Raw genomic sequence first — 10,459 nt, forward strand, 5'->3', positions numbered from 1 at the left:
CTCATCCTTTGGGAGAGTGAGAGCAGCAGAGAGACGTGGGAGCTGAAGGGTTTCAGCAAAGGGCACTCTACAGGAAAGGAGCATTTCTTGGCAGAGTGGATATTCATAGGACAGAGTTTTGGCAAGCTGGGGCAGGAGAGGCAGAGGTCTTAGCAGGGAAAGCATAGTGTCAGATAAAGGCAGAACATGCTTTGGAGTATGGAGGACATCCAAAGGTCAAGGTCTTGAGAGTCTTAGGAGGTATGCATGTGTTTAGCACACAAAAGACCCACTTAGGGAAGCTGGGGTGAAACAGTCTTCAGGCTTCCTACCACCTTCAAGTGGCAGAAGGGACTAGACTCCTCTGGATAGTGGATGAAATGCAAAGGGGACAAGAATGGTAGACAAAAGGCCACGGTGGGCATCAAAGAGCTTGAAGGGTTTTGGAAATGCCGGGTCTGGAGAGTTGGTCAAGGTGCTGTTGCCTTCCAAACCATACTCAGAGAAACAGGCTGGAGCCACGAGTCCTGGGCGCGTTTTCTCCTCGAGTTTGAGAGAAAAGGCTGGAGGGCGGACCTCTGGCCGGGTCTTGACCTCCCCACATTGGGGACTCTGGGGTTGAGGATTTGTCCGGTCAGCTGCGCTAAAAGTGGGTGGCAGTCGCTGTGGTCTTTCTGCACATTACGCTCGCATTTCTCTGGCCTGGGGCAAGAGGTCTGTGCACAGCGGGGGAACAAATTGTCCACTCCCTCGGCCCTGGACTAGGCGGGTAAGCAGACACTAGGAAGGGGCGGTGGCTCGGGGGCAGTGCCGTGGCTCCGCTCCCGCCCCTCTTGGCCGGAGGTGGCGCCTCCCCTGTGGCGGCGGCTAGAGTCTGGAGGTGGGGTCGGGGAGCTGGAACCTGGCTCTGATGTCACCGCGCGGCCGCGGGCGCCCAGGAGCGCATCTCCGGCTGGAGCTTCAGGTAAGCCGCGGGGCCGGGGAATAGAGGCGGGTGGCGGGGTCCATGGGTCTTCTTCCTACGAGGAGGCCCCGGAGTTTAAGAGGGGTGGGGGCCGGCAGCGACGGTGGCTGCGGGGTCGGGAGCAGGCGGTGCGTAGTTCAGTCTGAAGGGGTCCCGCTCGGCGTCCAGTCTGGTTACGCGAGTGGTCAGGCCCCCGCGCGCCTTTACCTTTTGCCGGGATCTGGGAAGGGACAGACCCACCCGGCTGGAGTTGCTGTTGGGGGCTCTGCGTGTGACTGAAGCACACTGTGGAGTCTTACCCCGAGACCCCCCGTTACTGCTCTTCAGTCGCGGAGCAGCTGGTGAAACGGGTCCCCCCGTGTCCGCGATCTGAGCCCCACAGGCTGTGAACCCCACAGGAAAGGCCAAGAAATGTTCGGGTCAACGGCCATCCGCTCTCCAGCCGCTCGGCGTGACTCTGCCGCCCCCTGCGGTCGCCAGAGCCTGAGTCTCTCTACCCTCTCTGGGGCCTTTACTCCCAGACCTTGAAGCACCAGTTAACGTGGTCGATCCACGCCCGCAGCGGCCCCTCCCCAGGTGCCACCAGCATCCCGCATTTCCTGCACACGGTGGGGAGCTAGAGTTTCTGGAGACTCTACGATTGGGCTGTAGAGACCACTGAGTCTCAAAACCGGCAGCACAGATACTGCATGGTGTGTTCTGTCTGAATGGTGGGGCTGGAAGAATGAGGGGGATGCTGGGGACTCGGAGAGTCGCGGAACTTGCCAGAAGGCCCAGACAGTCGGACCTAACCTGGGATGCTGGAATTCAAGACACAGTCCAGAACCCAGGAACTCAGTCAGGCAGGGAGATGGCTGTGCATTCAACGTCCCCACAGTGAGCCTCCCGAACCCAGGGAGTACCAAACCCGAAGGGTGGTTTGCACAACACATCACAGACAGATCAAATGGGATGTGGCCTTTGAGAAAGGGACGATTTAATCCTGAAATTTGTTGCATTTGAGGTTGTCCGTTCTCCTGCACCTTTCTGGTCATTTTACCTGTATTTGCTCCCATTGCTTTGGTGTGATTTTATCCATAGGAAACTGTCTTCGTGGATTTCTCCAACATCCTCTAAAATCCTGGGATTTCTGGCCCACCCTCTTTGCAGAGCTCCAGACCCACATTCCAACTGTTGCCAGACTTGCCACAGACATGGAAAGGCCGATAGGCCCCAGAATGAATGAGCACTGGACCCCTTGTCCAGTCTTCAATCCCAGCTTCCTCCTTCCAGATTGGCACCTCCATCCCCCAGACCTCTAGCTCTGAACCCTGAACTCATATTTGTCTTCTCTTCCTCTCTTGCTCCTTCATTTGGATGAGTGGAATGTTCTTGTGGAATGTTTCCCTTCTCCCCGGGCCCTTATCTGGTGGTTTCCTAGCAGGGATTTCATGGTGTCCCCTTGCTCTAGTGAGTCTTGGTAAAATGAAGCCTCTGGGTTTCAGTTCATCAATAGGCACAAGGCTCTGCTGCTCACCTCACCTGACACTAGTGCTGAGGCTGGGACCTCTAGTATATGGCTTCTCTGTCCAGCCACAGGGGCTGACTGGACTGCAAGAGGCTCCCTGTACGTAACCAGATGAATGTGAAAGCTCCCTGGTCCTGTACTGAGGGTCCCAAACATACACCAAAGCAGCTGGGCCATGGTGATATAGCTGGTTCTGCAAAAAGCCTAATGTGACCATCCACCCTGTGTGGACTTTAACCTACTGGGGCCATCAATGTAAAAACATCCTCAAGACAAGTTAGGATTGATAAGGAAACAGACAAGTATACACATGTTTTATCGTCCATTCAAGTTCTTTTTATCTGATAAATTCAGAATCCTTTGTTAACACAGTAACTCCAAAACAGATAGATTTTCATGGCCTCTTTTTCCATATTGGGGATTGAACCCAGGATCACTGAACTATACCCCCAGTTCTTTTTTTTGGGGGGTAGGTATTGGGGATTTAGCCTAGGGATACTTTACCACTGAGCTACATCCCCAGTCCCTCTTTTTTATTTTTTATTTCGAGGCAGGGTCTCACTAATTTGCTGAGGTTGGCCTCAAATTTTTGATACTCTTGTCTCAGCTTCTGGAGTTGCACCCCTAGCCCTTTCTAAATTTTAATTTTATTTTTTGTTTTGAGTCTCATTAAGTTGTACTCCTCTTGCCTCAGCCTCCTGAGCAGCTGAGATTACAGGCACCACCACACCTAACAATTTTCATGACCTCTTTTGAGAAAGTATCTTTGTATCTGGTCATCCCTGCCTGTTTGCAGCCAACATAGGCAGGAATGGGTGGCATGAGTCAGCCCATGAACTGGGCTTAGAAGGATTAGGAAGAGAGAGAGCTGCTGTTCGAGTAGCAAGAGTAGACTTCCTAGAGGAGGTGATTGTTTTCTTAGGAGCTGTTACTCAGAGTAGATTCTTGTTTAAGGAGTAGAAACATTTTGCAAAACATGATCCCAAGCCTAAGTATGAGATCAATCTGCAGGGTTGGGCTTAGTGGTCACAGTAATGCCCCCAGGTGGGTGACATCAGATGTTGTGGCTCCAGGTCTGCTGAAAGCCCTCACTGGAAATGTTGCAGGCATTGCTTCTCCCTTTTAGGAGTACTATATCCTCCCATCACTAACTCCCTGACCTAGCCTCACCAGCAATCTGTAGTATCCTGGGTCTCAAGGTGGTGGGTGGATGGTGACTCTGAATTACAAATAGTGTCTGGGAGGCTCAAATGAGCCTACTTTTTTGATCTCCAGCTGTGGGTCACCATAATCTCTCTGCACTCTCCACCAAGCATCTTGGGAAAGATAAGCTCCCCTCCTAGGTTATTGGGAGACCCAGGTTCCCAAGCCTCAAAGCTGCTGTCAGCTGGGTGCAGGGGTGCAGACCTGTAATCCCAGCAACTGGGGAGGTGGAGGCAGGAGGATTGAAAGTTCAAAGTCAGCCTCAGCAACTTAGCAAGGCCCTAAGTAACTTAGTGGAATCCTGTCTCAAAATAAAATATATAAAATAAAAGTACTGGGGATGTGGCTCAGTGGTTAAGTGCCCCCGAGTTCAATCCCCTGTACCAACAAACAAACAAACAAACAAAAAACTGCGGTGACCCTGACCCAGGCACACACATCCACCTCTTCCCCTTGCTCCCTCTCCCAGCACTAGGAAGGTATCTCTTTCCAGCCACTCCTGCTGTGCCTGCCCACCTTGTTCCTAAAAATAGATGAGTAACCTGGTTGGCCAGTGTCCATGGTGGCAAGTGGTTCAACCATTCTGTTCCTTCTTCAGAAAAGATTGCTAGGGAGGGGAGAAGCATGGGCAGAAGCAAGAAGCCCTCTTCCTTCTCAACCAATGCCACCCCTACATCTCCTCCCTGCAATATGTTCCTTCCCCTGCCATTCGACAAATATTTATTTAACATTGACTGCGTGCCAAGCACTGGGTCAGGCACTGAGTGATGAATAAGGGCAGGGCCTGTCCTCAGGAAGCTCAGTGGTGGGAATGGGGGAGGGAATGGCAAGCAAACAATTATAGTGCAGGGTGGTGAATGCTGGGATGGAGGGCACTCAAGACGTGGGGATCCCCAAATACAAGGAGACCTGTAAGCTTAGTCCATTAGGGGAAGCAAGAAAACCAGGGCAAGGGGTGGGAGTCAGCTGGTCATTCTCAGACAAAAGGCAGAATCTCAGAAATAGAGAGCGTATTCTGGAATCTGCCAATAGTTTGTGGGGAGGCAACATTTCCCACATGAAGTTTGAGCTTTGTTGGGGAAAGGGCATGGTAAACTGGTTTCCAGCAGGGTTTGCCTCTAGGAAATTGATTCTGGCTGCAGTGAGCTTGGAGGCATGCCCAGATTCCAGCCAGGGCTCTGCCACTTACCAGCTGTGTGCCCCTGAACAAATAATTTTCCCCTCATAATCTCAGGGTCCTCATCTATAAAATGCAGACAGTAGTGAGGATCGAGATAAATATTTATATGAAGCATATAAATTATAAGAATATAATGGGCACAGAAGGAGGGAGAAAGGCTGTGAAGTTGCCCCTGCCCTCTAAATCCCCCCTCCTTTTCTTGGCTTCTCTGTGATCTGAGAACATTCTCGACATTGTTTATGAGGCAAAGATCACGTGGAGAAGCTAACAGAGTGGCCAGGAAGCAGCCTGGGTGGGACAGGGTTGGGGTTGGTGCATGGGTATGTTCTCAGCGCTGCAGGAGGTTCCAGAGTAGAGGCCTCCGCTAGACGTCCCCGCAGGGAATGGGCTAACGGCCAATTGCTTCGCCTGAGCATAGGCCCTCAACCGCCAGAGCTGCTCCCTGGGACTGGTCTTACTGCCCAGGCCATCCTGACCCCAAGGTTACTCTGCCAAAATAGTGTCAGCCTATGAACCGTGTGTCCAGGAAAGGGACATGTAAGCCTCTCTGGTGAAGGGGCCAGCTAGTCTGTCCTAGCCCTTACCTGAAACTCCTCACTCCTCACTCACCACCTCACCTGTTTTTCCAGGACTCACGCAACCAGTTCGCTCCTTCTGCACAGCCATGGAGGCCCTGGGTTCTGGGGACGACCGCGCCTCCCCAGCCTCATCCACACGAAGCCTAGACTTACGGCGACTGTCCACTCGCGCCGACTCTGCCTATAGTTCTTTCTCAGCTGCCTCTGGTGGCCCTGAGGCACGCACACCGTCACCTAGCACGCCTTACCTAGACTGGGAATACGTGCGCGTGGTTTGGGGCGGCCCGTCCCCCGCCCCGCCGGACGCCGATTCTCCCACAGCGCAGCGGCCCCGGCCAGCTGTTGCCGCGTGCTGTGGCCCACGGCCCCCAGAGGTCCAGGGAACCTTGGGGCCACTCAGCAGACAGGCCACCCCGCTGCTATACGCGCTGGCGGCGGAGGCTGAGGCCGGGGAGCGGGCAGCCGAGCCACCCAGCCCGCCAGCCTCCCGGGCCGCCTACCGCCAGCGATTGCAGGGCGCGCAGCGGCGTGTGCTCCGGGAGACATCCTTCCAGCGCAAGGAGCTCCGCATGAGCCTGCCCACCCGCCTGCGGCCAGCTGTCCTCGCGCGGCCCCCCACTGCGCACCCGCGTTCCGCCTCGCTTAGCCACCCGGGCGGGGAGGTGGGCTCCGTGCGCTCCCGGGCTCCCGCGCCAGGAACCCCTGGTCCGGGGCGCCTCGCCGATCAGCAGCGGAAATGGTGCTTCTCAGAGCCAGGAAAGTTGGATCGCGTGGGTCGGGGTGGTGGGCCGGCGGGGAAATGCTTGAGTCCTGAGCCCCGGGAGTTGCAGCGTGGGGCGTGGGCTGGGGCCAAAGGGTTGCCGGAAGCCCAACGCCCAAACGCAGGGGAGCTGGACTCCCGGTCCATGAAGCTCGGCGATGCCTGTAGGTCTGCCAGTCGAAGTCAGAGCGCTTCTGGAGACGTCTTGGGCCCCTGGAGAAGTCCAGGAGGGACCAGAGCCACTGTCCAGGTAGAGAGGATGCTGGCTTGTGGGGGAGGGGAGCATGTGGGAGACGGCCACATTTCAGTAGACTGCTCATATTTCCAGGCTGTTTCCCAAGCAGCAGAAAATCCCAGATCGATGTTTCAGACCAAACTTTCCAGGTGAGACACATGGGTCACTCTGGGAATGAAGTTGTGGGAGGCTGCTTTTACAGCTCTTGCTTAGGAAAGGAGCCTGCCAGACCCTCCAACCAGCCATCATTTTGAGCCTTATGTCTTTTGAAAACTGCACACCTTATTATCTCCCTGATGCAGCACGAAGAATTTCCTTCCTGGTCACTGTGGTCAGTGGGGGATCCCTGCCTCCCAATTCTTGACTCAGAAGGAAGCTGCACTGATGCATCCTGCAGAGGACCCCCAGAGCAGCCCTGCCAAGTGTGAGCAGAGGGTCTCAGAGATCTACATGGAGTCTGCATCTGCTTGGCTTCCCTCCCTTCCTAATGATGAAGTGTTCCTTGAAGAAACCCTGCATGTCGGAATGAGATCACCTCCAGACTCCCATGTCCCCCAGAGATTTCCAACCAGGTAAATGCCCTTTTGCTTCCAAGCAGAGTGAGACATTCCCCTCACACATACATCTCTAGAAAATGCCAGAGGGGCAGGGAACCCTCTCCTACCTGGATCCTGGAAGACCAGGTGGTGGGGGTGGGGGTGGGGATGGAGGAAGTCAGCCCTTGAAGGTCATTTGTCTGAGGCCAAAGTTTTTTCTGATTCAGTGTCTCTTATGTTTCCAGTGTCTGTGCCTCTGACCAGCAGTGTGGAACTGGCTCGGGCCAAAGGGCTAGCCAGGCTTCAGTCCCCCCAGAGTGTTCCCTGCACAAGTGTCCAGGGACTCCAGGGGCAGATGACTGCTGGCAGGAGATGAATGGTTCTGTGGGTATCTGCAGGCCCACAAGCTGTACCCCCCCTGGGACTGCAAATGGTGACATCTCAATTATTGACCCCAGTGGACTGCTTACTGTTGACCACCCTGCAGTCGATGTCCTGGGACCTTCAGGCAATGGTAACCCAGGGTCCCCTCACCACACTTCCCTGGCCTGGGGTACTGGCCAGCATGGTTCCAGGCCAACATGGCCAGGTCAACGTCTTGAGGAGCTGGTTCAGGAGCTGGCCAGACTAGATCCCTCTCTAAGTGACACTCTTGCCTCCCAGCCATGCCCAGAGCCACCCCTGGGCCTGCTGGATGGGCTGATTCCTTTAGCAGAAGTCTGGGCTGCAATGAGGCCAGCCTGTGGGGAAGCTGGGGAGGAGACTGCTGGTGCTTCTGAGCCAGGGTGAGTGGGAGGCACCAGGGACTCAGGATTCTAAGCCTCTACATTCTGGGGCAGGACAGCCCAGGGAGTTCTGACTTTGTCCCCATGTCCTATCAATTCAGCTTTACCCAGCTCCTGCCAACTTCTCAGAAAGAGATACGGCCTGAAAACTCTCCCTCCCATCCTGTGCCTGACCGTCCTAGTGCCCAGGGACTCCCTGCATCAAACAACAGCATCCAGGCCAAGAAAGTGAGTGTGGAGGTGCTGGTGAACGCTGGGGTGAGGGGGCAAGAAACCAGCGATTGAGCTGAGAAGTCAGAGGCCCAGCCCTGGCCTTGAGTACCCAGGTCTTCCCTGTAGGTGGAGCTAGTTGGCCTTCTCCAAAAGATGCTGCAGGACCTTCACGTCCAGGAGGAGAGGCTACAAGGTGCGGCCCAAGAGTGGACCAGACGCAGGGTGGCTCTGGAATCCGTAGTGGGCCGGGTCTGTGCGCCCCAGGAACTGGAGCGGTTCAGCCGGTTCATGGCCGACCTAGAGCGCGTCCTTAGCCTCCTGTTGCTGCTGGGCAGTCGCCTGGCCCGTGTGCACTGTGCCTTAGCCCGGGTGGACTCAGATGGTGACCCCGACGAGCAGGTAAAGGGGGTTCAGACTGGGAGAGAACTGAGCGGGGCGGGGTTTCTGAGTCTGGCTGAAACCATCCCAGGAGCTGTGGCGCCTCCCTGCGCTCACAGCATCCTCTCCCTGCTGCTCTAGGCCTCTCTGCTGCAGCGACTTGGGCTTCTACAACGGCAGCAAGAAGATGCCAAGGAGCTGAAGGAGCACGTGGCACGGCGTGAGCGCGCCCTGCGTGAGGCGCTGGCGAGGGCACTGTCTGCGGAGGAGTTGCGTTCTTACAGTGAGCTGCTGACAGGCAAGGCCACCATTCTGGCCCAGCAGCGCAGCCTGGATGAACGTGTCCGGCTCCTTCAGAACCAACTAGACACCCTTGGGAGTGACTTCAGCCATCGTCCCCTTTCTCCCAGGCGGTCCTGGACCCCAGGGACCTGTCCTCGGGATAAACCATCCTTCCTTCCTTCCTCTATCTAGTTATAGGTGGCAGGATGGGGCACTGCCCCTGCCTCACCCACACAGCTGGGGCCATGCTGGATTATTGGGTGCTTTCCCTTGAGGAAGCCAGAGGGGACCCAGACTGGTTGCTTTCCCAGGCTACTCCTTCCCAGGGTTCTCATGCGACCTTACCCAAGTCTCGTGGTTATTGGGCAATTAAGGATCTTAAAAACAGCAATATTCCCCATTATTGTGAAGAAAGGGGCTCAGTTAGGGTTGGTTGGAGAAAGAGGAGACAAGTCTGAGGAGCACTTCAATTTAAGATACAAAATGACCTTTTATTTTATTTTTTCAATAAAAGTTTCTAATAGAGTGTGTGTGTGTGTGTGTGTGTGTGTGTGTGTGCGTGTCCATCCTGCACACAAATAGAGAAAAGAGGGAAGGGAAGGGGTCTTGTTTACAAATGCATCTACCAGAGAGTGGAGCTGGCCCACCCCTGTAATCCCAGCTACTTAGGAGGATGAGGAAGGAAGATCACAGCTAAAGGTCAGTCAGGGCAACTTCTGTCTCAAAATAAAAATTTTTTAAAAGCTGAGGAGGTAGCTCAGTGGTTGAGTGCTTGCTTACAATGCTCAAGGCCTTGGATTTAATCCTAATACCTATAGGCCCCAGTCTTGGCTGACCAGAGCAGAAGAGGGACTTGGCAGAATATAGGTCTGGTAATATCAGGAAGACTGGAGAACCAGGATTGAAAGTAGAAGGTCCCACTCCTCGGTTAATACCCAAAGGACTTAAAATTAGCATACTACAGTAACACAGCCACATCAATGTGGCTCAATTCAAAGTAGCTAGATTGTGGAACCAACCTAAATGCCTTTCAACAGATAATGGATAAAGAAACTATGGTATATATACACAATGGAATATTATTCAGCCATAAAGAATAATAATACAGCATTTGCAGATAAATGGATGGAATTGGAGAATATCATACTAAGTGAAACAAGCCAACCCCCCAAAACAAAGGCCAAATGTTTTCCCTGATAAGTGGATGATGATATATAATAGGCATGGGGAAGTGGGGGGGTGAAAGAAGAATGGAGGACCTTTAGATTACGTAGAGGGAAATGAGAGGGAGGGGGGTATGAGAAATGGTGGAATGAGACAGACAACATTACCCTATGTACATGTATGATTACACGAATGGTGTGAATCTACATCGTGCACAACCATAAAAATGAAATGATGTACCCCATTTGTGTACAATGAATCAAAATGCAATCTATAAAAATTTTAAAAAGAAAGAAAGTAGAAGGGACCAGGTGGACACTGGGCTCTAAATAAATACCACTGCCATTACAGTAATTGTGTTGACTGCATCACTACCACAAAAGCCTAGGTCTGATCAGCTGAGTCCAGGTCTCCTTAGCTGGTTTTAACCAGACCCTCCCAACTTCACTATAGAAGTTGGAGTACTACCTCCCTTTAATACTCAAGGGATAGGGAATTTCCCCAAATTGAACATGGGTACAGATCTTTGCTGCCTAAAAACCTTGATAAATGCCCAGTACACTTGGATATTTAGGAATTTTCATTCCAAGACTCTGAAACAACTTTCCTCTTCCAGCTCAAAACTTGAAGCTGGGGACCATGGTCCACATCTACAGAACCAGCTCTTGGGAGGTTGAAATGAGAAGATTTGCTTG

The 10,459-nt window shown here is 53.4% G+C and overlaps 1 protein-coding gene across 2 annotated transcripts; it reads left to right on the forward strand.

The window, feature by feature from the left end:
• Positions 1–237: 237 nt before the first annotated feature.
• Shroom1 (shroom family member 1) lies at positions 238–9,355 on the forward strand. 2 transcript variants are annotated; one of them, XM_047556849.1, is made up of 8 exons: positions 243–943; positions 5,463–6,421; positions 6,500–6,555; positions 6,709–6,978; positions 7,188–7,727; positions 7,829–7,955; positions 8,067–8,339; positions 8,460–9,355. In XM_047556849.1, the coding sequence occupies exons 2-8, from the start codon at positions 5,498–5,500 to the stop codon at positions 8,790–8,792; spliced, it is 2,523 nt and encodes an 840-aa protein (XP_047412805.1). In that variant the 5' UTR covers positions 243–943; positions 5,463–5,497; the 3' UTR covers positions 8,793–9,355. The 2 variants fall into 2 exon arrangements, with proteins under 2 accessions (XP_047412806.1, XP_047412805.1); XM_047556850.1 differs by lacking the exon at positions 7,188–7,727 and having other exon boundaries at positions 238–943.
• Positions 9,356–10,459: the final 1,104 nt, after the last annotated feature.

This window comes from Sciurus carolinensis, chromosome 6 (genome assembly GCF_902686445.1).
Source record: "Sciurus carolinensis chromosome 6, mSciCar1.2, whole genome shotgun sequence".
NCBI lineage: Eukaryota > Metazoa > Chordata > Mammalia > Rodentia > Sciuridae > Sciurus > Sciurus carolinensis.

Bases quoted from the DNA above. Each gene is read 5' to 3' on its own strand.
- Shroom1 (XM_047556849.1), top strand. From the start codon at position 5,498: ATGGAGGCCCTGGGTTCTGGGGACGACCGCGCCTCCCCAGCCTCATCC. The intron at 7,728-7,828 runs GTGAGTGGGAGG...CTATCAATTCAG, and splicing joins GCTGGTGCTTCTGAGCCAGG to CTTTACCCAGCTCCTGCCAA. The intron at 7,956-8,066 runs GTGAGTGTGGAG...TCTTCCCTGTAG, and splicing joins ACAGCATCCAGGCCAAGAAA to GTGGAGCTAGTTGGCCTTCT.